Source organism: Callospermophilus lateralis, chromosome 1, assembly GCF_048772815.1.
Source record: "Callospermophilus lateralis isolate mCalLat2 chromosome 1, mCalLat2.hap1, whole genome shotgun sequence".
Lineage (NCBI taxonomy): Eukaryota > Metazoa > Chordata > Mammalia > Rodentia > Sciuridae > Callospermophilus > Callospermophilus lateralis.
Window position 1 is genome coordinate 181,962,013 of NC_135305.1, and position 27,472 is coordinate 181,989,484.

Genomic DNA, 27,472 nt, shown 5'->3' on the forward strand with positions numbered 1-27,472 from the left:
GTTGGCAGTTCTCCAACTCAGGCTGCGTCCGAGTCACCTGGCAGGCCTGACAGGGCCAGAGTTTCTGGGTCTGAGCTTGGGCCTAGGAAATCCTACTTTTAGTCGGTGATACTGATGCTGTTGGTCCATGGACCACTCTTTGAGAACTGCTGCTTTGGTTTTTGGTTCCTACATTTCTGAATTACTTAAATGACCTCAACAGGCCCCATCCAGCTTTGTAGAAAGATGAGGCTATTGAAGGGAAGCTAAGCATTTTCTGAGGTTTAAAAAACATGGTTGTTTTGTTTTATCTGGTGTTGGGGATCAAACCTGGGATCTTGTACATGCCAGACAGAAATTCTGCCACTGAGCCACATTCCCAGCCCTGAAAAGCATGTTTCTAAAGGCAGTGATAGAGGACAGGAAAGAATGACGAGGGCCTCTTCTTTCTAAGGTCCTTGTGGCAGGATTTTTTCCAACCTGACCATGGCAGAAAGTCAAACTAGCCAGAGGTTTTGGGAGTGCATGGGTTCCTGAGCTATATCTGGCTGGGTGTTGGGCAGGACTGATAAGCAGGTACTGGGCTGGACCTGCTGGTCAAAGTGCTCGGAGGGTCTTCCAACCCTCATCTGGGCTGGGTCCTCCAGGAGGGTGGGAAGTAGAGGAGCTGGTGTTTGGGAAGTGGCTGCTTCCAACATCTGCGGTGCTGACCAGTACCCCTAGAAGGCATCTGGATCCCATGCTCAGCCATTAAGGTTTGCTACCTGCTCACCAACTCTTCTCTGCCCCTCACCACTAGGCTGGCTCTCTGTTCAGTGGCCCCATGTTCCTTGCCAACACTGAGGAGCAAGGCTTTTCCCGCAACCAGGGGTGGCACTGGCTCCCTTCACCCGCAGCTTGCTCCCCTGTGACCTGTGTGCCTGCTGAGATCCAGAGTGCAGACCATAGCCACCACACTCACTGTTCTCATCTAATCCTTATAGCCACCCTGAATTCACCAACCCTGCTTTACACCTGAGGAGAACCAGGACACAAAGCTGCTGCAGGCTGCCTGGAGTCACCCCAAATTATAGTCACAGCCAGGCAGTAGAGTCAGCTAGACAAGCTTCAGATTATTCATCAGGGATAATAATTTCCACATTGAATCATTAAACCAGAAAGTGCATGGGATGCCCAGCCCATGACAGACCTCCTGCAAATGGACTTCATTGCTATTCTCTGAGAGGAACAGGTCAGGTTTTACCAGCTCCCTCTGAGCGCTTTACCCCAGGTGATCTTCTCACCTGCCTCGAAGACTCTGAGAATTTCAAATTGCCTCCTCAGTCTTCCTTAATCTATTCTGGAGCTCTCGATAGATTCTCTCCTAAATAAGACTAAGAAGGGAAGTTTGGGGTACATCAAGGCAAGGGCATTGGTGCAATTCTACTGGAAGTGCGTTCTACATTCCTTATACGATACAAGTTTGTCAACAGTCTGGAGACTCTTATAGCTTAGGGACCTTTATTGCACTAAGCCTAAAGGGGGATTGTTCTGTCCTGTTGCTTTGTTTTCTCTATCTGTAAGGTACCTGTTAGCCACTGCAAGCCTCCATGGTTAAATGTCTGTAAGCAGAGCTGCTGTGTGTCAGAGTGCAAAGCCACAGCCTGTCAGCTCTTAAACTGCTAAAGTTCCCATTCTGTTCTACCACAGTATCCCTACAGTGAGACTATCTCAGCTAGCACCCCAGTGACCTCTCAGATGCTGATTCAATGAGCCTTGTATTTACCTGCCTTGACCATTATCTTAGATTGGGTCCCTGGGAGCAGAGCTGGAGACAGGATTCATGGACATGTGCTTGTTTCAATGGATGTTTTAGAGGATGAGAGAACAATAGCAAGTTCTCTCCTCTCCTGGTTTTGCACACCAAGCCTCGGCTTTTGGTGGATAGAATTGTGACCCCTTCCAAACTAAGGAAGCCTCTTACATCTTAGCAACAACCACCTTATAACAATGCAGTTGAGTTTCAGGACCTTTTTGCTCACGATGGCTTCTAAGAGACAGCCACTGACAGTGACCCTAGTGATGGTCATCACAGTCTCATTGACTATTGCATCTGTGACCCCAATGACCAGAACCTTGTTGATTCTAGGACAACTCAAGTCTGCTCTCAGCGAATATGTGGCCAAGCTGGAGGGTGTGAAGTTGCTCAGGAGCAATAAGAGACTGGGTGCCATCAGGGCCCGGATGTTGGGAGCCACCAGGGCCACAGGGGACGTGCTGGTCTTCATGGATGCCCACTGCGAGTGCCACCCGGGCTGGCTGGAGCCCCTGCTCAGCAGAATAGCTGGTGACAGGTAACACCCACAAGGGTCTGCAGTGTGAGAGGTGGGTCTGGGAGAAATAGCCCACAGACTCAGCCACTGTTCTTTGTAGAAGACTATCCCCAAATCACAGTGACTGTGTATTACTGGAGGCAGACTCTAATGCTGTCCCATTTCCTAATTCCTAATTCCCATCCTGGTCTCACAGACAGATGGCTCTCAGAGGGACCTGGGAGACCATCTTGTCCCATCTCATGATGCCCACTATTGAAAACACCTGAGTTGCAGGGATGGTGACCACACTCCCAGGGTCACAGCCACTAGCATCTGGGCTGTCTCCTGTGCTTCCTTTACGAACCCAGAGATGAATATTAAGTCTTGTGTTATGTCTAGACCTATGTATGACTTTATATGTATGTCATTTTTACAATCTTCCCACAGTAACCCCTCATGTGGTGGCTCAGGCAGGCATTTTTGCTTCTGTGTCCTGTAGGGGACAAATGAAGGCTCAGGGGGGTGACAGGATGGGCACCCAGAGGACAGGCAGCTTATCAGGTTTCCTGACTCTGGGTCCAGTGTTCTTCTCACTGTGTATGATTTCTTTATATCTTTTTACATTGGGCAGCAGGTACTAAGGATTGAATTCAGGGGCATTTTACCCCTGAGTTATACCCCCAGCCCTTTATTTTGAGACAGGTCTCACTAAGTTGAACCTGTGATCCTCCTGATTCAGCCTCCTGAGTTGCTGGGATTACAGGTGTTTGATTTCTTTTTAAGAATTGAGGAGAAATATTGGGCCATTCCACCCTGTATCCCAGCTTTGGGACACAAGTTAAACATGGATATGAGTCCCTTGTGTTTGCTGTCACACTGGTATCACACTGTCACACTGGTGTACTCACCCAGCCTCTGACTCCGCTGCATTCCTGCCTTGCCTTCTCCCTCATGTCCTCTCTCTTCTGTGTGGTATGACTATCTTTTCATCCACCCCACACCTTCTTCATGGCTTCCTATCAACTCTGCTTCCCAGGGTCCAGCTCATAAGCCTCAGGTGTGAGGGCCTCAAAGAAAAGCTACCTGTCTAGAATCTGAGTTGTCATTTATGTCCTCTGGGAATGGCAATACCCCCTTCATGACTTGCATTTCTCCCTCAGTGATGTGACCACTTGTGGGCTTCCCAAGGCAGCTCATCGCATGGAAAGCAAAGCCACAGAGGCCACCAAATGTAGCTGCTTAGAGACAGAAAAGGGGACCTAGCTACATCTGAGGCTCATGTCAAGAGACTGTTGGTTTCTAGATGAGGAGGACCTAGTGTCTAAAAATGAGGAAAAGTCTTTAAGAATGAGCAGTGTGATAAGCCACACACCAGTTACTTCAGAGTCATAACACCCTCGTTATCATTCTTGATTCCCTATAGCGATCCCTGGAGCAGGTCTACCACTAGCCATATGCAACTTTGAATTATTTCTTTAGATTTTTTTCTTCCTCCTCACCCTTTATTCCCATCCCTCAGAAAATTTGTCATAATATACTGATTTTGTTAGAATAAGATATTAAAATGCCAACTGCCAGAAAATTGTCAAATAAATATGCAAATTTATAGTATATATAATATTAGAGGTGTTCTCTAAGGTCGAGCCCTGCACAACCCCCATAACTATACATAGCAACCCTACACAAAGTCTCTCTGTGAGCAGCTGGCTTCAGGGCAGTCCTGGAAGGTGCTGACAGATGGTCAGTTTCCATATACAGTAACAATCATGAAAATGAAGAACATCTGTCATTTCCAGCTTCCAATTGCCTGACGGGCATCTCCATTGGTCCAAGCCAAGGAGTAGAAGTCATACTGCTAAAAAAAAAATGAGGGTTTCTAAGGAGAAGGAGGCCGTCTTCAGTAGGAACCAAATGACAATGTCATTTCAAGACATTGGCTAAATTGTCTCCCATTTAAATATTGGACTGGGCCCTAAGAGATATCAAGTCCTTAAGTCACCATTACTCAGCAAGGCTAATCCTGCTTGGTGGGGAGAAACAAGGTAGGGCTGGAACAGAGCTCCTCCCACCTCTCTACCCTTCAAGTGGTTAAAAGATGGAGCAGTCAGAAATCCCCTGTGTGCTTGTGTGTGAGTGTGGGAGAGTGTGTCTAGGTGCCTGTGAAGGAGCAAGAAGGCATCAAGATGACCCCATCCCTCAGAGGGAGCAGCCACCAAAGAAACTCCCCAGCCCCCAATTCCGTTCACACCCCTTGGCATGACAAATTCCCTGATCTGACCCTGGAAGTGCTGTGGTACCAGTCCCTGAGCAGCAAGAACTGTGGGAAAAGAATTTAGAGGCTGCCTCATCTCAGTATAAAGACCTTTCCACAAAAAACAAGATTATGTGTGAAATTTCAAAATGGCGGACTTGGAGGGACATCCAGCCCCAGGAAAGTAAAGAGAGATAAGATAAACTAGGATTAATTCTTTTTTCTTGGGAAAGCATTGGCTGGGAATGTTGAAATGCGGTTACTTTGGAATCTCTGGGCAGCAGGGTATTATTAGTTATCCTCACATATTTCAGTTAGCTAGTTTTTGTTGACCATTCAAATGCCTTTGTTTGTCTTTTGAAACCCAAACACTTGACCTCCTGGAATTTGGAAAGTTTTCCCAGAGGCTCTGCCTTGCACCTGCCCGGGATTAAGAAGGACTTTTAGGGACTGGGAAGAGTGCTGGGGTGGGGACAGGAAAGGGACAGTGGAAAGTAGTAGGGTTATCAGATATGATTAATGCATGGAAAGATTGCAGTGAATTCCACCCATTTTTTACAATTAACATGTGTTAATATGATAATTTACAAATTCACAAATGCAAAGATGATGGAGTGAGCAGACACTCGCAGGTCTCTCCAAGTCTAAAGGGGTTGCTTTCCTATTTTTCATTCAGTGAATTCTGAGGACAACATATATACCTGTAGGTACAAAAATAAAAGGCGGAGGGGCTTAATATAAGACTGTGGGGAGTTTTTGTTTCAAATTGATCACTCTTTTTGAGTCACTAGTCTTATGAATTAGTTACTAAATCAGCCCTGATTGATCAGCAACCGTGATCTATGGGAATAAAAACAGAAAACATTTCTCCCTTCACTCGTTGACATTCTGTTCTCCATCTCCATCCTACATGTACTTGAGGAGGCTCATGATTCATCTCCATGTCCCCACTCAAACTACAGGAGAAAAGGGGAATTCAGAAAGGAAGGTATTGGGAATCAGGGCTAACTTAGTTATTGGAAGTGAGATTTGCATGACTCTGAGCTTATAGAAATGCAAAGTAAAAATAGTATGAGTTGCTGAGTTCTCACTTACTGATAAAAGGTCATGCCTACTGGGGAGGGATATTGACTAAACTATATTGTTATTTTGTGTGCATGTACAAATATGTAACAACAAATCCCACCATTATGTACAATTATAATGCACCAATAAAAAATGTGGAGGAAAACGATCATGTCCACCTTTGTTGAGTATACAGCCTAAAAGTCTAGGATAAATTGATTGTGTGAGTGTCATTTCCTTTGTCCTGTTTGGATGGATGAATGTAGTACAAATTTGATGCAATTCTTCAGAATTCAGCTTCATAGCTGCCCTGGGTCTTGATTCTGAAATTCCACAGAATGCTTTGCAAATAGCCAAATCCATCGCCTCCATTCAATTTTTCCCCATAGTAAATGAAGACTGGGGAGGAAGTCTGGGTACCCTTTTTCCTTTGTACTTCATTCTTGATTCATGGTTTTCTTAGATCAGTGTAGGACACTCCAAAATAATGAAGACTTAGAAGGATTGAATTCCCTTGTTTTTCAGTGGATCAATGTAAAAAGGGAAGAAAAACCTATCTAGATCTTTTCTCTAAACGTGAATACCATAATGCCCCACACCAACATCAGTCACTTAAGGAGACAGAGTAAAACAGATAATTGGATCCTGGGATTGGATCCAGATAATTGGTCCTGTTTATATGGTGTGGGCTTGCTCCTGCCCTGGCTGTCTTCAAGATGGACAAATGCAGTTGGCTGGCATATCTTCTTCCAGGAAGCTCACTTTTCCTGAAGTGGTGTCTTCAGCCTCTCCTGAGTTCAGACCAGATCCATTCCACAGCACAGATATGAAACATAATTATGAGGAGCCAGAATAAAATATAATTGAGATATTGAGTAGGTAAAGAGCAGCTTCTGGTGCACCCAGGTGATGGCTTGTTTAGTTAAAAAGTGAAATTTCAACCTATGCTGGTTTTCCACCTCTCTCTCTCTCTGAAAACTTATCACTATTAGTGCAAAAAAATGGGGGATAAACTACAGCCCCCAACAGCAGCAGAAAATGAACAAATAAAGCTGGACTCAATACTTTGCTTTGTTTATAGATACCATGTGCTCATAAATTGTAAACATTAACACCAGGGATACCTCCCAGTCTTGATGATCCTGATTCCTCAAGTCAAGGAAGTTTTAGGATACAGAAAGAAACAAGAATTAGACTGAGTCCATGAACCTCTGACATTGTGTGTGATCGTTTGCATGTGTGCATATGATGCAATTTTCTCAGGAGGGGTCTATACTTTTTCCTGATTCTCAAAAAAAGAACCACGTTCTTGGAATATTATGCTGAGAAAGATCTTTATGGGAGGTAGCTCAACCTCTCACTTTACAAGTGAGGAAACCAAGGCTAGAGGGGTGTAATAGCTATTTTAAGATCATACAACTCAGCTCATTAGTGGCAGAGCTGAGCCTAGGACACATTTCCTCTGTCTCCCGATGCTGTTAAAAGAGATTTTAAAAGAAAAACAGTGGCGGGTATACTCTTTAACAAAATGGGCCCCCATTTATTATGGAAAAACATGATTTTCAGAACAATACTATGTAACAGAAATAGAACATGAGCCATATGTGTAATTTTTAAAAATTAACAGGCACATTACAAAATAAAAATCAGCATATAAAATTAATCTTAAGACTATATTTTAGTAACCCCAATATATCCAAAATATTAATCAATATAAAATTTATTGAGGTTTTCTTATATCCCTTTTCCATACTAAGTTCTACATCAGAGTGTGTATTTTAATTTTATACCACATCTTAGTTTGGGCAAACTACATTTGAGGTGCCCAATAGGCCCTAGTGGCTGGTGGCTGCCATATTGAACAGCACATGTATAGATTTGGTTTCCATCCCTGGAAGTGAATGGTTTGCGTCCTTTGTCTGATCCCTCGATTCTTTCCAGGAGCCGTGTGGTATCCCCAGTCATAGATGTGATTGACTGGAAGACTTTCCAATATTATCCGTCCAAGGAGCTTCAACGTGGGGTCTTGGACTGGAAGCTGGATTTCCACTGGGAGCCTTTGCCAGAGAATGAGAGGAAGGCCCTACGGTTCCCCATCAGCCCTATCAGGTGAGGCCCTGTGGCACAACCTGTCCTTCCCTGGGTTCCATACTTTGTTGTGAAAACCAAATGAGTTGATATATAAAAAGCATTTAGAAAGCTCTGGGCACTCAGAGGTAAGTGTTACTCTCATTGTTGTATTGATAGAGTCCAGTGAAGCTCTTCCACGGGGCTTTGGTGGATGTTGGAAAAGTGGAAGAGGAAGAGCTTGACACAGCTCTTTCACCAGGTAGCATTGGAAATTCCTTGGCCTCAAATACTTGTTCCGCATAAATGAAGGATTTAGCAAGGTGAATATGGAAACATCATAAGTCTCAAAATACATCCAGCTTTATGGGGCATTTTTCACATATTTGATTTTTGGACAACTATTTAAGTAGATGTCCTACATATCTTCTCTGTTTAACAAGACACCTCAAAACAGTGGTGTAAGACAACAGCCATTTAATTAAGCTCACAGATTCTGATCATGCGTTCTGAAAGGACATGGAGGGGTAGGCTGGTGATTGTCTCTCCTTTACAGTGTCTGGGGTACATGCAGATTAAATAAATTGCTCAATGTCATAAAATTAATAAGAGGTAGGTCCAAAATTAAAACCTGGACAGCCAGGCTCCTGAGACCCCATGCTTTACTACTATGCTGTACTGTGTTGTAAGTACAAGTTTATAGTCCATTATTCAAAACTGAAACCCAAAGAGCTCTGAAAACCAAGCATATTTTTCCTAATTCACAAAGCAGAAGAAGCTGCCCTGGACTGATGCAGGGGTTGGCACAGGCCTGATTTATCCCACTTACTGTGAATATTTGAATGTTTCACTGAAGTAATATTGGTATGTTTGACTAAAGAGTCAAACCAGAGCTTACAAGTAGCATATGACTTCTTTTTAACTGTGATGATTTTTTAAAAAATTTTTAGTTGTAGATGGACCCAATAACTTTATTTTATTTATTTATTTATTTTGTATGTGGTGCTGAGGATCGAACCCAGTGCCCGACATGTGCTAGGCAAGCCCTCTGCCACTGAGCCACAACCCAATGCCCAGGATATACTTTTTAAAGTCCAAAAAATTCTTAATTAAAAACACACTGACCCATAGGTTTCAGAGAAGGAAGAGGGAATTTATGACACCAAAATTTAGTGAGCATGTAAATGTGGCCTCCACAGTGCTATGCCGTTGACATCACTTGTTTTCCAAACCCCCACAAAGCCCAATTATGAAACACTGTTTTATCCCAATTAGAGGAGAGGAAACTCAGCTCAGAGAGGTTCAATACCTCACCCAAGATGGGCAAATAGTGACTAGCAGAGTTGGAAACCGTATCCAGAAATCATTACAATACTGATTCCCAGTATTCTAGCAATCTATGTTCTCTTCCCATAAAACGTTTGGACTTCTGACATTGTTGTTTTGTTCCAGTCTTGAAATTAAAAACACTGAGGTCCATTTGAACCCAGAATCGGCCCTCTTGGCCACTGGAACTCCCTGCCTGGGAAGGCCCCGGTTTTGCCTGTGGTGCTCCGGTTCTGAATCGTCCCCTCTTGCCCATCTTCTCTGCAGAAGCCCTGTGGTGTCTGGAGAGGTGGTGGCCATGGACAGACATTACTTCCAAAACACTGGAGCCTATGATCCTCTCATGTCACTGCGGGGTGGCGAAAACCTTGAAATGTCCTTCAAGGTATGTCCTGTGCCAAGGGAGGACACAGTTGGGGTCTCTGGAACCCTGTGTATGGTTACAGCTTAAAGGCAGCCATAAGAAATTCAGAGATGAGGCTGTGGCCAAAGTATAAATTCATGACAATAAGGTGTGTCAAACTTCCCATTTCTCTCTCTTCTCTCTTGGGCCCTACCTTGATTTTACTCTCAGCCTCCTGAACTTGACTTTCAAAACCTGCTGTCAGGTAAGGGCATACCATCAGACATTTACATCTTAGTGAAAGATTACAGAGACTCTTGTGTATTCTCTGTTCATAGCACACTTGGCATCTCAGTTTTTTTTTTTTCAGCTCAATTTTTTTTTCAGAACCCATAGGCTAAACAAATACCAACTCTACCAACCCATTCTGTGTATTGAGTAGTTTGGTCCAAACGAATTAGTATTTGTCCTAACAACTTAGTCCCTGCTGGTACTGCTTAACTTCTCAAACCTTGGAATCAGATCAGACACCCATCATTTTCTGCCCACATTGATTTTACCACAATAGTTGCTTTTTCATCCTGACAACCTCCAAAAACATAACCCAGCAAGGACATTTATCATCAAAAGCACAAAGATATGATATTGAGTATGATTACCGTGAGCTTGCAGTTTGCAAAATGTCCAACAGACATTATTTCTCTGTTTCCTCTTAAAAATAAAAAATATCCCAGATGCCCTTAGAGGTCCCTGAGTCACCCCGGGTCACCCAGTTTGGTAACCCCCACCTGGGTACGGTCCAATTAATATGTTGCCTATCACACCACAGCTTTCATTTTAACCTTTATCCCCAAGAGTGGAATGAAAGACTTTCTGTCAAATGAACTTCAGGAATTTGAAAGTGGGAGGGAGCATTGAGGGGCAGGGAGAAACTTCTGGAAATAATGAAGACTATTTAAGGAAGACTCATTTTCACATCTACCACACACGATCCAGTGCATTTGCAATAGAAGCCTTCAAATGCTTTCAGAAATTCTCTGACAATTAGAAGCATCTTTTACCCTGGAAGCATCCTCTCAGAAGTGGGGTGCTAATACACCTGGTTGCCTCTCCCAGGTGCTGAATCTGCACATGTGTTTCAAGGGTGGCGTGTTCAGGTAGCTGCATGAGTGTGGCTCCTCATCCCTCATTCCATTCTGAGAAAACTGTCCCCATCCTCATTCTTCCCACATTGATGCTCCCCTGCCCAGATTCCCAGATCTGGAAATTCCACCCTGAGTACCTTGATGATATTGACCATCTTGTGCTCATGATTTCTGTGCGACTCACCAGCCCCTCACCAACAGAGTCCCTTCCTCCTCACCATTCTTGGAAGTGGAAGGTAGAGTCATTTACTTTCTCCCTTCATGGCAGGCCTGGCTCTGTGGTGGCTCTGTTGAAATCCTTCCCTGCTCTAGAGTGGGACACATCTACCGAAATCAGGATACCCACTCCTCCTCCCTTGACCAGGAGGCCATCCTCCGGAACAAAGTCCGCCTTGCTGAGATCTGGCTGGGGTCATTCAAAGAAACCTTCTACAGGCACAGCCCAGAGGCCTTTGTTTTGAGCAAGGTAAGGAGAGAGCCAGGTTGAGGGTGGGGGTGGGCAGTTCTGCGCCCAGTGCAGGGCCATCTGCTGGAGGCTGGGCCAGGAGGGCCCCCTCCCTCTTGCCTGAAAGGAAAAATAGAAACTTTTGGCTCCAGCTTCCCTGAGTTGCCCCCTCCCAAGTGGCTTCTCTACCTGGTGGGCCTGTCCTTTGTCTCTCCAAGCATCTCCAGGGGACATTACAGATGATCTTGGCATAGAGCTCTCTGATATCTATGAGATGACCTCTGAGGGATGCAACTCTTTACCAAGGGGCAAGAGGAGAGACTGGACACAGATAAATGATGAGACATGCCTCCAAGGGCCTTTTCATCCTGAGCAAAGTGCTCAAGGTTATGGAATTATCCCAGACAGGAAACAAATATAAGCATGAAAATAAAGAGTCCCAACAAAGCCACAGAAAAAAATTGAAAATTGAAGCATTTAATTAAATATCCACATAGTACATTTCCAATTGGTAAATTTTATGGAGTGTCACATAAATGCTACTTCATGTGAGCCAAACTGGGATGGGGGGGCTCCAAAGGTGAGATTCCCAGGACTCACAATGAACCTGAAACAGCTCCCACAAGCCCCTCACCAGCCAGCAATGCTGGGTGTCAGCTGAATATGAGGATCTCAAGCTAAAGATGAAGGCAGAGACCCTTAAGTGCAGAGACATCCCTCCAGCCACTGAATAGGCCTTTCCCTGGGTGCAGGGGAAACTCTGACAGGGATGCCCCATGGAAGAGCCCCATGCCTGCCCTTCCTCCCTGGTCTTCCAAGCTCTGTTCCTGCCAAACCTAGGTCAACCTGTTTTCTCACAACAGAACAGCTCCAAGGCCTGGAGTGTTGGTGCTCCTTGAACCTCAAGGTTGTTTGTTACTTTATCTGGGAAGTGCTGGGCTAGGGATGGGACTCAGTGGTGAGGTGCTTGCTTGGCATGTGTGAAGCCCTGGGTATGAGGAAGTGCTCATGATACACAAAGTCTCAGTTCCATGCCAAGGTCTAGACAGGTCAGAGCCCCCTCTTTATCCCCAAGAGTTAGTGACATTTTTGCACAGAGTGACACAGAGCGAACCTGCAGTTGGCAGTCTCCTTAGTTACTCCAAGAAGGGACCTGAAATGAACAAAAATTCTCACAAGAATATCATATATTTCTTTGCTAGTATCTTTGTTCTTCTTCCATCCTCCTTTTCTGTCTGTGGGAAATAGTCAACTCCAAACACCTCTCTAGGAGTCTGACAGTTATGCCCAGGCACTGTGAGAACATGATGGTTTAGGTTTAAATATTGATTTTTTTTAGTTGTATGATCCTGAATGTGATTTAGTCACTTACTGTTTCTGCTTCCTCACTTGCTAAATCTTCCTTATGTTGTTGGGATAATTTCCTCAATTAATATATCCAAAGCCCTTAGAAGAGTGCAAGGCACCAGGGAAGTCCTGCATGTGTATTTACTACCATCATTATTGTCATGGCTACTTATCATCAACAAAGTGAGTACCTGCCCTGTGCCAGGCTCTGTGTGAGTCCTTCAGGGGACACTGAATCATGCCCAACACTGTCAGATTCCTGGTGGAGGCAGGAGCTTCCATAGTGGGGACAGTGTCGACAAAGATGAGAGAGACACATTGGACAGGCCCATGAGGGACATCTCAGGGGAGGCTTCAACTCAGACATCCAGAGGAGGAGGGGTAGGGGACGATTCTGGCCCCTGAGGATGAGGATGAGGGTTTAGGCTCTATCCAGTTGGCAATGGGGTGCAGGTAGCATTTTACAGAGTTCTACAGAAGTCTACAGAGCTGCTCTGGCTTTTAATCTCTTAGCTTTCTTTTATTCAAAGCCTTTCTTTTTCTTTCCTGGGATGTTAGTATTTGCCCTTTGCTTTCAGAGGACACCTAATTAATATTGACACAGATTTCATTGATAAAGAATTCTTTAAAAAGTGTTAAATATAGCGTAGTTTCTAGGGCACTAGATGAACCTCTACTAGGCAGGCACAGTAGAACGTGGTATGTTGGCTGTAGCCAGTCCAATGCAACAGCATGGAAATTATTTACAGACCTTCAACCTTCTTCCCACAACTGTTGATGCAATTAGAAGTGCTTGTAAATAAGCACTTGGCTCCAGGCAATTACAGAAATTGGGAGTTGACATGATGGTAGCCTGACTGGTCTGCTTTTGAGAAAATTCAATCTAGTTGGTGATTTTTTTTTAAGTACTTGTTTGTGTTCAGCCAAGCTCTTCATTTTACAAAATAGAAATCTGAGGCCCCTTGGGAGAGTAAATTGCTAAAGAAAAATAGGGAGAGATGCAAAACTAGAGCTAAAAGTAGAAGGGTAACAGAACTAGAACTTGTCCCACCTTGTAGCGGTTTCTTTTCTTTTAGCTGCCTAACATCTGGAAACACTAATCCTCAAACATAGGCACCACCCACTTCTGGGAACAGCTGGAGTCCCATAAAGCATCTCTCCTCTGGTTCTGTCTGAATTTGTGGGGAGGCAGGAATGTATTTGGTATATAGAAGCTGCTCAATAAATGTTCACAGACTCACAAACTCAGCAAAGGTAAGGAATGATTTTATCCTACTTACTGCTGAAATTCCCAATACTTAGTTCAATCCCAAGTGCATAGTAGGTGCTTCATGAATATTCATAGATAGAACGAATGGATGGTCAAAAAAATTTTTGCTAAATTGAAGCCAAACTTTGGCCCTCACCTTTTAGAAGCTAGTGATCCTGGGAAAATCACTTAACCTCGGAGGCACAAGAACCGTTATGAAGATAAAATGAAATGTGCTCTGGAAAATGTAAAGTACCATCTAAATGCTAGGTTTACTTTCATAAAGTCTAAGGATGAGTTACTCTTTTCTTCTTTTATCCACTTGGGCATTCATTTTCTGATCCACAATGTCCCTCTTTGTTCATCTGATGACTTTTACAAGGAGAATGGAGCCCCTACTGGTCAGTGAGTAGAACTTTGGCAGGGATTTCTCTCTCTCTCTCTCTCTCTCTCTCTCTCTCTCTCTCTCTCTCTCTCTCTCTCTCTCTCCTCTCTGTTTTAGAAATGTCCTACCACTTAGTTGGATTTCAAGATTTCAGTGACAGCCCTGCCTCTTTGAAAGTGTTTGATAGCATTTCCTTGCTTTAAATTTAAATAGCTAAAAAAATTAATTTTGCTCTAGAGATTTCTAGCCCTCCCAAAGTGCCACATGGATTTTGAGATATAGAAATCCTGGGCACTCAAAAGACAGGCAGGGCCTCCACTTCCCAGTAGTGAGGGTTTCTCCTCTCTCAAGTATAGTTATACAGGAGGCAAAGCAGTGCTGGCTTACCCCTGTGTTTGAGGTCACATATGGGTTGAGCAGACTTGCCAATTTGTCTCTTCACCTAGAAAAGTGAAGGCAAAACTTGCATGAAGGAATATTTCTACTTTGATGACAAAGTTCACTCGTGAGAAGGACTGGATAGATCTCAAATAAACACCAAAAATGCAAGAAACTATATATACATATATACACATACTTAAAGAAAAAAGTAAAAAGATCTCTTAGGTTTAATGATGAGTAAATATGCTGAATAAACAAAAGTTCCCAGACTTACAGAAGTTGTTCTCAAACTGTGGAGAAGACTGCCCAGGAGAAAGGTCTAAAATATAGATTTCAAAATTCCCAGTCCAATGAACTGAATCTCAGTCTCTGAAGTAGGGTCTAGGAACCTACATTTTTTTTTCTGTCAACAAAAGATCCATTTTTCTACTTTAAAATGGAGAATTTTATGGTATATCAATTATGTCTGAATAAAAAAAATAGACACAGATACCCAATAAATTAATTCAAGAAAATAAAAGCATATCACATTGCAATTTAACCTTATAGATATCTTAAATATTTGTTATTCATATTCATGTTTTTATTGGTCCATTAAAATTATATATAATAGTGGGATTCATTGTGACATATTCATACATGGCACGTAATTGGATCAATTTCATTCCCCAATACTTCTCCTTTCCCTCCCCCTTTCCCTCCCCCTGATTTCCTTCCTTGATTCTACTGGTCTCCCTTCCATTCTTTTTTATTGGTTCATTATAATCACACATAAAAGTGGGGTTGTTGTGATGTATTTGTACATACACATTGCATAATTTGCCCAATTTCATTCCCCAGTACTTCTCATAAGAGAAAACAGTTGACCTTTGATTTTCTAAGTCTCGCTTATTTCACATAGAGTTCTTATCTATTTGCCAGCAAATGACATAATTTTATTCTTAATGACTGAGAAAAACTCCATTAAAACACATTTTCTCTATCCATTCATCTGTTGATGGACGCCTAGCCTGGTTCCCTAACTTGGGAATTATACTGCTATAACCATCAGTATACATATATCTCTAAAGTATGCAAGGAGTGGAAATGCCAGGTCATATTGATGCTGGTGATGAGACTTAGTGTGCTTAGAGAATCACACTTTGAGACTCAATTGGGGCTGAGTTCCGTTTCCCCAGATGTTGAATATTGAACACCGAAGAAATGCCGAGGCAAGCATAGAAAGCAAGTTTTATTTAAGGGATAGAACAGAGAGAGACTTCTCTGAAGAGAAGGGGACCCAGAGCTGGGTGTCTGAGGAAGTGGGAGTGTCCTGCCCCTTCTATACATTTTATAGTTCCGTGGTTCTCACATCCTCCTTCTCCCCTTATCTTAGTGACCAAATGGTGGGAAAGAAGCCTTCCAGGGGTTCCTCTCCACACAGCTTGATAGTCCTGTGACTTATCGTCAGATGAGAGGCCATCAAGGTAGAACTTGGATGAAGATAATGCTCTTCCTCTTCCCCTGACAAGGAAGAATGATGATGGCTGTTTGTCTGTCTCTTTGGTCTTTGGCCATTCCAACCTCTCCTTAGAGTCTCTCTTTTCTGTAAAACTATCCAGAACTTAGAACTAAACTCCTGGATGGTATTCTTTGTATTTTATCAATATAGCCAAAAACATTTATTTATGCCAGTGTGAAAGATTTGACCAGATATCTATCCTAATACAATTGTATTATAATGGAGGATCTCAAGGAGTGGGAATAGTATAGCCCTAACAAATGATTCATTAATGGAGGAAATTGGAGACCAACAAGAGAAGAAAGATAAACTTGCCTCGCCTCATCCTTATCCCAGTTTCCCAACTGACGTCATCTCAGTATCTCTGGGCCAGTTTCTGCCTCCAGGAGGCCCATGGTTCTGCACCATGCCAACACAGGTGCAAAACCCAACTAGTTCACCAGTTTCCACAGAAAAGTCATAGACATTATGATCTTTATAGACTGAAGGGTTGGGAAGTTGTGGGAAGGGGGTGATATTGTCACAGGAAAGCAGGGAGCTGAAACTCCAAACATCAGTTCTTGTGTTCCAACGAAAGAAGATTTAAAGCCAGACACCAAAAGTCATGCAAGAGAACTTCATTCGAAGTAAAAGTGAAGAGAAAATCTAATAAAAGAAAAGTGAGGCTTAAGCAAAAAGCACTCTCAAGAGAGAGACTGGGTTGTCTCCAAGCAGAGAATGACAAAGGAGACAATGCTGTCCCCAATTTTATTACTGTTTGTTGTTTACCAGGAGAGCTGTACTCTTTGCCAATTAGGTGTTCAATTTCTTCATGTCAGATGGTGGAGTTTTTGACTTTAGTTGGTCCTCTCTGCAACTGTCATGATGGCCATCTTATTTATGGGCTTTCAACTACAATTCAATTCCATGTTAATGTGGGCACCGGGGTCAATAGCTGCTCAGAAGTTACCTCAGTGCACATGTGCTACTGAAGGAATCTTCCTTCCCAGACAATTGGAGACACTTATAACCATAATTCCTAGCTTTACATCAACATCAATGGACCCTGTCAAGAGTTAGTCCCATTAATCCTTTTGTTTTGACATATTTCCCAATTAGTTCTTCTTGCTTCTGTTTATTTTCTACAAATTAACTGCCATCCCTTGCTTTCTTATCTACTTTGAAATTAATTTAAAGAAGGACCCCAAAATAATTTAAAGAATACTTGTGACCTTGTCTGCATTTCATTGCTCATTGCTAGTTACTCCCTGACAATATCACACTCATGCTGGTTCCACAGCTCTCTCGAGGTAAGATCTAGCCTACTCTTCATCCTACCCAAACCTTCTTCTTCAGGTACATGACCCCCCACCTCTGCCTGGCAGCCCTGGGAACAGTGATCTTGGGCCCCTCCCAGTCCTTCAGCTTCTTCCCATCCACCTCTGTCCCTCCCCTATGTTGTAAACTGTGGTGTTCAACAAATCTTCCTCATCTTCCTGCTGGTCCTTCTCCTCTCCCAGGCCGAGAAGCCAGACTGCACTGAACGCTTGCAGCTGCAAAGGAGACTAGGCTGTCGGACGTTCCATTGGTTTCTGGCCAACATCTACCCTGAGATGTACCCATCTGAACACAGGCCCAGGTTCTCTGGAAAGGCAAGGCATGACCCAGGGGAGCTGGGGAGGAGAGAAGGGACAGGGAAGCTTCTCAAGATAAGAACTGCATTGTTCAAATGCTCTTTTGTTACCCTGAAAGAAGTCCCAAGCTCAGAAGGGCTTCAGAGACCTGTAGTGCCTCCCTGGTCTCCTTGCCAGCCTGAGAAAAGTATCTAGGTTGCCCTAGAACCTGCCCCAGGACTCCTCACCAGGACAAATGTGGCCTGCCTCCTCCAGGAAGCTTGTCCCTTAGGATCAGTGGCTTTGAATTGGCCTCACACATTGTGGCTTTAACAATGCACCTTGAGCTTCTGCCCAGAGAATGAAGGAGAGGAGTGGGGCCTGACAAGGGTTTCTCTACCATGGAGATCACAGACAATGGGATTCACTTCTGTGTGCATGTCCACTTTCAGCTCCACAACACTGGGTTTGGCTTCTGTGCAGACTGCCAAACAGAAGGGGACATCCTGGGCTGTCCCATGAGGCTGGCCCCTTGCAGTGACAGCCGGCAGCAACAGGTGGGTGATCAAACTTCTCAGGTGGGATAGCAGCCCAAGGAAGACTTGAAAATGGGTGCCATTTTTCTAAGATGCCCCTCACATCCCTCTGAAGCAGCGCCTTTCTGTGGTCCTATGCCCCCCACAGTGATGACTCAGAATAGCTCTGTCCACCTCATCCTAAGCTATAATCACAGACAGGGGCTGGCATCTAAGAATGCATTGTCTTAGAAGGAAATGTGGAGGCTGTTTAGCTCTCTCTCACTTGGCAGGCGAGAAAGCTGAGGCATAGAATCACTAGCTCAGGGACTGCAGACTCAGATGCCTCCAGGGGTGAGGCAGGTCCAACTGTCTAAGGACAGAAGAAGGTAATTGAGTGGGGGGAAGGATCTAAATGCAGCAGGGTCATCCAGCATCCAAGTAGACCTCTTAGTCATTTGGAAGTTCTCCTTATACCTTAGGGTATTTCTTATTCTCTTCAGATTTCTATTTTGAGAATAAAGCTGAAGGTGACAGAATAATGCTGAGAGTTGATGGGTCCACTTCTTTTCACAACTTGGATGATAACCTAGCAAGCATAACCCGAGTGTGTTAGTCAACTCTATGCCACTGTGACCGAACTACCCAACAAGAACAACTTAGAGGAGGGAAACTTTATTTTGGCTCACAGTTTCAGAGATTTAGTTCATGGTGGGCCAACTTGATTGCTTTGGTCCCAAGGTAAGGCAGGACATCATGGCAGAAGGGGGTGGAGGACAGAGGCTGATCAGGACATGGCCACCAGAGAGTAGAAAGAGGGAAGGGGAAAGAGGTCACAGGGAAGATGTATCCTTCCAGGACATACCCCCAGTGGCCCACCTCCTCCAGCCATACCCCACCTGCTCATAGTTAACCACCCAGCCAGTTCATTCAAACTAAGATGGACTGATTAGGTCACAGTTCTCATAATCTAATCATCTCACCTCTGGATGTGCCTATATTAACAGGAGCTTTTGGGGGACACCTCATATCCAAACCATATAGTCAAATCTCTTTGCTTTCAGGCTGTGATAGGAGTTAAGCTATCATACCCCCAAGAAAACAAGCAACATAGTTCAGTTTCTGGAGGTATTCATTGGACAAGTCAGCTGAGGCCCTGAGAGCCTGGGGTGAATGAGGGGACATCTGGAAGGTCTGGAGTGGGCTTTGCAGTGCAGGCCCTGGACCTGGAGGACATATAGGGAAGGAGAAGCTCAGGATCCACCTGGCTTCTTCTGGCTCTTTCCTTTACCAGTCTTCCAGTACACACTGTTAGGCATTCACACTAGACACAAGGGATGAGGACATAAATTTAAAGTGCTAACTGAGGCAGCTGAGTGAGGATGACAACTGTCCAGACATGACTGAGTTTGGATCCAAGTTCCCCATTTGTGAGCTTTGTGTTTTTGGCAGGCATGTTAACCTCTTTGAGTGTTGATTTCTTCATCTGAAAGTGGGGTTGATGATGCAGCCTCCTGCATGCAAACAGAAGATTAGCTCTTTTCTGGGCTTTTACTTTGAGGAATCTAGGGAGGATTTCTGGATACAGCAATATTGTGAACTAGATAAGTGGAAATGTCTTTTCTTAAGTATTTAGATATGGTATGCTGGATTTAAAAAATATATGAAAAGCCCTTTTTTTCATGCAGAAGTAATTGATTTTACAAGAAAGAAAGGAAAAATCTCCAGGGATAAAAATCAAAAGGCAACTGAACATGGAGTCACAGGGATGGGCTGAGCCACCTGCCAGGTGGGAGGGCATGGTTTTCATCAACCTCAGAAATCCAGGGGTGTGAGCTCCCTCATGCAGCCCAGGGGAGATGAGACAGTGGAAATGAGACTCCCAAATAAAGCCAGCTTTGACCTTCACAGAGGAACTTGTTCTTGGAAAGTTGTAGAAATATCCACCTCCCCGACACAGGGAAATGGCAAAGAAAAATGTCACCATAGGGGATTTGAGTAGGAAAAAATTACTCTCCCTTAAATATTGTCCACAAACTTGCCTCTAATGTGTGTTCAGTGTTCAAATTTATGCTGATTGTGTAGTCTGGGAATGCTCAAGCAGCTACTTAATTTGCAGGGCCCAGCGCAAAACGAAAGTGCGGTATTTCTAATTTGACAATTATTAAGAATTTCAAGACAGTGATGGCAGAGTATATTAAACCAAGATCATTAGGTCCTTCTAAGCACGAGACCCCAGTGACTGCACTGGGGGTTGCATCCAGCAAGAGCAAACAGAAAATGGTTTTGTCAGGTCATGTCTTTCAATTAGTCTACACAGGCTTAGTCTACACAGTTAGAGCCCCTCTGCAAGTGTATAAACAACCCACTACTACAAGACAGGGAGGGTAGTCCTACCTACGAGTGAGTCAGCAGATATCATCAACAGCAGAGTTTCAGGAGCAGGTAAGTCCTCTCCAGAAAGAGGTCAACTTGGGCATCAGAGAGGTTCCTCCTCTGCCCTTCCAACAGCACACTCACAAAACACACAGCATTCTTTATTGCTTTATCTATGATATAGTAAACAGAACAATGGAGAAACATGCCAATGTGGAAATATGAACAGGAGAGCAGCCTGAATGTGGGGACTTCAGAGGTCAGGCTCGGCTTGCAGCCTTGTGGACTTGACCATGAGATACAGTCCTGAAGACCCCAGTAGAATCCAAGGATGGCCCCTATATGCCTGTTCTATTGTGAGTTCTTTTTGCTTCATCTCCATCTCTGAGAGAGTCTCTTGCTAGCTGTGCTGACAACCATTCCCTCTGTCCCAGCACCTGGAGCACACCAGCAGGAAAGAGATCCGCGCTGGCAGCCCACAGTACCTGTGCTTCGATGTCAGGCGAGAGCAGGTGATTCTTCAGAACTGCACAGAGGATGGCTCTGCCATCCACCGGCAGCACTGGGACTTCCAGGAGGTGAGCAACGCATTTGGGAAAGTTCAGCAGTGCTGCTGGTGGGAAAGAACTCCCAGTTGGCACATCCCAGGCTCTTCCAAGAGGTCAGGTGTTCCATAAGGCCTCTGAAGGAGGTAAAGGCAACTCATCAGGGAAGGGTACTATTGAAATGTACAACCAGCATCACTAAATGTACTACTTTGCTCCATCTCTTTATAGCCCTGCCTTGATTAAGGGGGAGAGAAGAATCAGCCCTTTTTTAAAGTTTATTAGCTCTGGTCACAAGTACAATAGTGGAGAAATTGTCAACCACCTTGGAAGTGTAGTTTGGGAACTAGGAAAAGTCCCTCTCTCACTTAAAAAGTAGTATAGACATAGATGTATAAACATCCCTTTCTTCATTTTAATGTAAATTCCATTATGAGCATTTCATCCTTGGGCAAAATTTTGACTTCTGTGATCTTTGGTGAAAGAAATTCTAGACCTTCAAGAGGTTATGAAATTTTAGATCCATCAAGAGGTTATAATATTCTAGATCCATCAAGGTTATGAAGTTCTAGATCCATTAAGAGGTTATGAATTTCTAGATCCATCAAAAGGTTATGAAGTTCTAGATTCATCAAGAGGTTATTTATCAATTACGAGGAAATAGGGAAAGTAAGTACTTAACAGAGAATAAGCAAGTCCCAGATGTCAGATTGAGAGAGAAGGTGATGGTATCCACAATAAGTGTTCACATACAGCTTTTTCTCCACTTTAAATCCTTTCTGAGTTGATTTAGAATATTAATATACCAACAAATCTGCATATTTTTAGCATTTCTTTTCTTTTCTTTAACTTCCGCTTGGGAGTAAAGAGGATAAAATAATCAAACAACTCTTATGTGCTAGTACTATCAAAGCAGGCTGTGAAAAGAAGCAAATCACATAATGGAAAATTTAAGCTGGACTCACAATAAGCAGCTGAGAACAAAACTCCTAGGGCTTTGGTGACAAGTGAACCCAGGACTAAGGGGCCTACACATGTGCAGAGAAGTCATAGAATTCAAGTTAAGGTCCTTCATGGATGATCATAAAAGATCATTCTAAGCAAGTCCTGTGAATAAGAAACATTTTAGAAACAGCATTTTAAAGTATTATATATTTTATATTTTAAGTAAAATAGCTGGGCGCAGTGGCGCATGCCTGTGAATCCCAGCAGCTCCGGAAGCTGAGGCAGGAGGATCTCAAGTTCAAAGCCAGTCTCAGCAAAAGCAAGGCACTCAGCAACTCGGTGAGACCCTGTCTCTAAATAAAATACAAAATAGTTCTGGGGATGTGGTTCAGTGGTCAAGCACCCCTGAGTTCAATCCCTAGTACCCCCAAAAAATTAAAAAATAAAAAATAAAGTAGGTAAAATATTAGCAAGACATGCCAAGCATATTTCAAACATTAAGAAATCAGACCTTAAAAGGTATTATCATTTAGTTAGAAAAAGGAATATCACATTATTTATAATAGCCAAGAGCTGGAAGTAACCCACATGTCCATACATGAATGAATAAAGTGTGAATACACACCTATTGTATAGATTAGTGATTTTCAATGGCTATGAGGAGGTAAAAATGGGGAGTAATTAGTTCATGGGTAATAGATTTCTTTGAGTAGTGATTAAAATATTCTGGAATCAGGGTGATGGTTGAAAAACTTTGTGAATGAACTAAAAACCACTAGACTATCTCATAAATAAATAAACAGGCATTTTCAGCATTGCTGAAAGCTTTTGTAATTTCATAAAGAAGTCAGATTTGGGGTTGGGGTTGTAGCTTATTGGTAGAGGGCTTGCCTCGCATGCATGAAGCACTGGGTTCAATCCTCAGCACCACATAAAAATATAAATAAAATAAAGATATTGTGTCCATCTACAACTAACAAAATATTTTTAAAAAGGAAATCAGATATTTCTTGAACAGGGGATGTTAGATTCAATATTAAATCTGGTGGATTTTTTTCTTTCTACATTTTTTATTGGTGCATTATGGTTGTACATAATGATGGGATTTGTTGTTACATGTTCATACATGAAAGCTGGCAGATTTTGATTAGGGAGCAAATCCTGAGCATGACTGGTTTAGGCTTTTGGTGCATCCTTGAAGTCTTTCTCTCTACTGTAACCTTGTGGCTGCAGTCCTGAATTGCAGCATTAACAGGGTAGAATTGATTCTTTTTTTTTTTTTTTTTTTTTTAGCTGTAAGTGGACACAATAACTTTATTTTATTTATTTGTTTTTATGTGGTTCTGAGGATCAAACCCAGTGCCTCACGCATGCTAGGCAAGTGCTGTACTACTTGTGAGCCCCAGCCTCAGCCCATTGAACCAATGCTTTTTTGAAAGCAGAAATTTATAGGTACGATGATAATGCATATCCCAAATACAAGTATAAATACTGAACATGCTCTAGTCCCTGGAATTATCATACCTGTCTTTCTAAGAAATGGCACAATAGTACAACAATAATAAAGATAATTGGATTAATGATTCCCTCAAGGCTTTGAATGACATCAAAATTCTAGGACTACCTAAATTATATTTTATATTAACCAAAAATTGCTACTGTTCCTTTACAGGCCAATTCATACCACCTATATCATTCTCTTAATGATCAGCACAAAACTTTAAAGAGTCTATCTTTGCTGATTTTTGTGGGGAACTGAGTTTTCTTCTTTCTTTCCTCTTTTCAGAATGGAATGATTGTCCACATTCTTTCTGGGAAATGCATGGAAGCTGTGGTTCAGCAAAATAATAAAGATTTGTACTTGCATCAGTGTGATGGAAAAGTCAGCCAGCTGTGGCGATTTGACCACATCCACCCTGTGGATGAACGATGAATGCCGGAAGGCAAGAGAACATGGGCAAGTCACAGTTCTGCCCCAAAGGAACTAAAGGAGTATGTTTATATCATAAAGCAGATTCTTTTGTACTTGTGCTTTTGATGCAGGAGAGAAAGTTTTGTGAAACAATATCAGAAGCCCCTTCTTTTCACCCCTTATTTCATTGACTGCTGGCTGTTTTTAAAAAGAAAGAGTGGATTCATTGTCTTCATCACTGGAGATGATCAACGTATATTACAGAAGATTCCTCCCCCTCCCCCTCCCCCTCCCCCTCCCCTCCCCCCTCCCCCTCCCCCTCCCCTTCCCCTTCCCCTTCCCCTTCCCCTTCTCCTTCTCCTTCTTCTTCTACTGAGTACATAACAATTGCTTTTTGCTTTTATCCCTGACTGGAAAGACCTGGGCAATGTATGTCTGGCAGTGTTGGGTACATCAATCCAATGGGTCAATTTCTTGGTCTTCAAGTAGTATTACCTTGGATTATCTGTGTGGCCAAATATAAAAAGTGAAAGAGCAAGAGGCTATAATTTTCTGACAGTCCGAAAACTTTGATTAGGTTTATAGGCACCAATTTCATGTTCATTGGTTGAGCCACAGCTCAGAAGGAAGGAAAGGCACAGGGAGAAGGAGAGTAGGGTTGGAGAGAAGAAGGAAAGGAGCTTTGGCTCCACTCTCCAGCTCAATTTAATCAGTTGAAAAGAATCAGTATACCTGGGATAAAACATTTTCATTTTAATGGGAATTTTCTTGAAACCTTCTATCTCCATTCACCTGCACTAACTCTTCTCTAGCTTGATTCACCACCACCAGATACAGTTGCAATAGATTTCACTTTAGTCATTTTATGTTAGAAGGATCAGCACAGACTGAGCATTCTCATAACAAACGTGTTTTCGTTTGATAAATTTCCTTGATGCCCTGTTATGGGATTTGTATTGACCTCACAAGAAATAATGAACTTTGCAAAGGGACAAAACTCCTTGGAAGGGAAATGTGAGAGTCTGAGTCAAAATTCTTACAAGATGCTTACAAAATTCTTACAAACAGTGCTGGGTGTTAATGTCTGTGAGATCTGACAGGGCCACCTCTGAGACCCTAGTATTTGCTGGGTCTCATGTGTGTTTGTGGGTTGAATTTTCAAAAGTTTGGGGACAATACACTTTAATTAGAGCAGAGATAAGGCTAACAAAGGGGAAATAGTTTTCCTTGCTGTGACCTAGTTTGGCTGTAAGAGTTACTAAGTGGGGTTAGTTCTGCTATTTGAGAAAGCACCATTTATGTGCATTTCTCTCCCAGATGGAGCTAGCTTTCCACATGGTAAGCTTAGAAACCTTCCCTTAAAAATCCTTTGGGATGTGTCAAATAAGAAAAACTAGGTAGGAAATGTTTCCAAATAATACCTATTATACTATATATTTATTCTCTGCCTGCCAAGTCAATGGCCAACTGCATTTCTCCATCCTTAGAATGCATCTTAGACCTGTGCTAATATGGTAGACACTACCAAATATAGTGCATTTAATGGAAATCCATTAAAATTAGACAAAATTTTTAAAAAGTTCCTTGATGTACTGGCCACATTTCAAGAGCTCAAGAACCACACATGGCTAATGGCTATTGGAAATCACAGATATAGAACATTTCATCATCACAAATAGAGACAGGTCTTGCTTCAGACCTGTCTCTATTTAAAACCATTTCCCCTAACATCCTAAGGCTGAGATGGAGCTAAAAATTGTCAGATGGCAACCTTGTAAAGGGTATTAATGGTTTAAGAATAAAAATTAAATAAGACATCTATTTTTTTAAAGAATCTTATTGTTGTCATTGTGGGTATTTGAAGTTGCTGGGATAAATTAATATAATTAAATAAAAGGTTGAATTCAATTGTGTAAGTTGTATTTGGTAGTAATTAATAATAGGACCCAGATGGCTTATTGCTTAATTGGTTGAACAAAGCAAGAATGTGGTGTTTCTTGCTTCCTTAACCATCCCCATGATTTACGACTCTATTATAGAATGGCTGTCAACTATGTCCCTGGCTGGTACTTACAGACCCTTAATTTAAACAAAACAGATGCCTCTATTTAGTTATAAAAGACCCTTCTCTTTATACTGTAACTGAAATTAAAATTTCTTTCTTCTCTGTGGACCCAGTGTTCATTTTATCCACGGTAATCAATTTAAAAGCAGAGAACCTTAGTAATTGAGATATCTGATTCCTGATCTTGATTTTATTTGTCCACCTGAATTTTATGATTGTATTTTTTCTGGGAGGTGGGTACTGGGGACTGAACCCAGAGGCACTTTACCACTGAGCTACATCCCCAGTTGTTTTAACTTTTTATTTTGAAACAGGTTCTCACTAAGTTGCTGAGGGTCTCACTAAGTTGCTGAGGCTGGGCTCAAACTTGTTATCCTCCTGCCTCAGTCTCCTGAGTTGCTAGGATTGCAGGTGTGCACCACTGTTCCCAGAGACTGGGAGATTAAATTTTGTCATTACGCTCACCAAGCTCATCATCATTCTTAAGTATCCCATTGGTGGGGGAGATGGTGAGAAATGTTCAGCCATCAGTCTAAAATCCCATATTCTTTATGCTATTTCACAACAGTAAAAACAGATGTTATCCTTGGAAGAGCCTTGATCAACTTCCTGTTTTGCCTCAGTGCCATAGATCCTACTGACAAACTCATAATTCCAACCCTATAGACGTCAGAGTCTTCCAGGCCCTTGAGAATGATGCTGTCACTGCAATAGAACTTGGCGTTTCAGAGATCATGTTATCATGCCCATCGTCAGGGAGTTTCATTTTCTACTAACAGGCCTTGAAAACAGGCAGTTAGATAATAAGTGATCTATGGTCAGTCACCAAATCTGGACAAACAAAATACAAACAAGTCTCATTTTTTAAAAGGTTTATTTATTTCTGCTATCAAAGAATAGAATTATGACAGTGTAATTTAACAATCCTAATTGGCTTCATTTTAAATTTTAAAATCAGGTAACACTTCATTCCATAAAACAGAATCAGTTTTCCTATGAGCCAACCACTCATCAAAAATAATTTGATGAGTTAACATCAGATAATTTATTTTGCTTACACAAAATGAGGACAAAGGAACTTCATTATTTCTTCAGTTGAGGATGGCTGTTCTCCTTCCAATCCAGATTTCTCTGGGAGGACCAGATGTGTCAGCTTGGTTTGACTGACTCCATGTTTTGTTTTGTTTTTCTCCCTGGAATATTGTCTCTGTTGAAAAACTGACTTCACAAAGAAGGTGGCAGCAGGAAAATTTCAGAATCCAAAGCTTACAAATAAGTCTTGGGCAGTGTGGGGTTATTTTCTGTCTCTGGGGGGAATCATCCAGTGTCCAAGGCCTGGGGACAGAGGCAAAGTCCCCAGCCGCACATCTAGGAGATGTCACTCTCAGTAGGGTCTGGTGTCCTGACCTTTGCTTGCCCAGGATGACGGTGGGTAAGGAGCAGCAGGTCACAGGGGTCCCCTGACCCTCTGGGAGACAGAGCTCTCCCTGGGCAGACCCCGGGGCTGAGGGTCAGCGGCCAGGAGAGAATCAACAACTGTCCCCGCCTGTGGTCCCTGAGGTCCTGGGGCAGGGATGCAGGAGGCAGCCAGTGTCACAAGACATCCCCGTCCCCAGCCAGGCCGGGCGCCTGGCTAAGCAAGGAGAAAGACGGTGTCCCTCCTCAGGGTCTGTCCCCTGTCCCTGGTCTCACTTCCTCCCCGGCATCGCCTGGAAGGGGAGGAAGTGACACCCAGGGGAAGGCC

The 27,472-nt window shown here is 42.9% G+C and overlaps 1 protein-coding gene across 1 annotated transcript in view; it reads left to right on the forward strand.

Annotated features, from left to right (window-relative positions):
- Galnt15 (polypeptide N-acetylgalactosaminyltransferase 15) overlaps window positions 1-25,571 on the forward strand; it is a 40,081-nt gene extending 14,510 nt beyond the window's left edge. Inside the window, exons 3-10 of the mRNA XM_076842069.1 lie at window positions 2,108-2,312; window positions 7,531-7,698; window positions 9,250-9,367; window positions 10,739-10,936; window positions 17,278-17,409; window positions 17,823-17,927; window positions 20,696-20,839; window positions 23,538-25,571. Coding sequence (XP_076698184.1) covers window positions 2,108-2,312; window positions 7,531-7,698; window positions 9,250-9,367; window positions 10,739-10,936; window positions 17,278-17,409; window positions 17,823-17,927; window positions 20,696-20,839; window positions 23,538-23,684 — 1,217 coding nt within the window. The 3' untranslated portion in view covers window positions 23,685-25,571. The remainder of the gene's footprint in view (window positions 1-2,107; window positions 2,313-7,530; window positions 7,699-9,249; window positions 9,368-10,738; window positions 10,937-17,277; window positions 17,410-17,822; window positions 17,928-20,695; window positions 20,840-23,537) is intronic.
- Window positions 25,572-27,472: the final 1,901 nt, after the last annotated feature.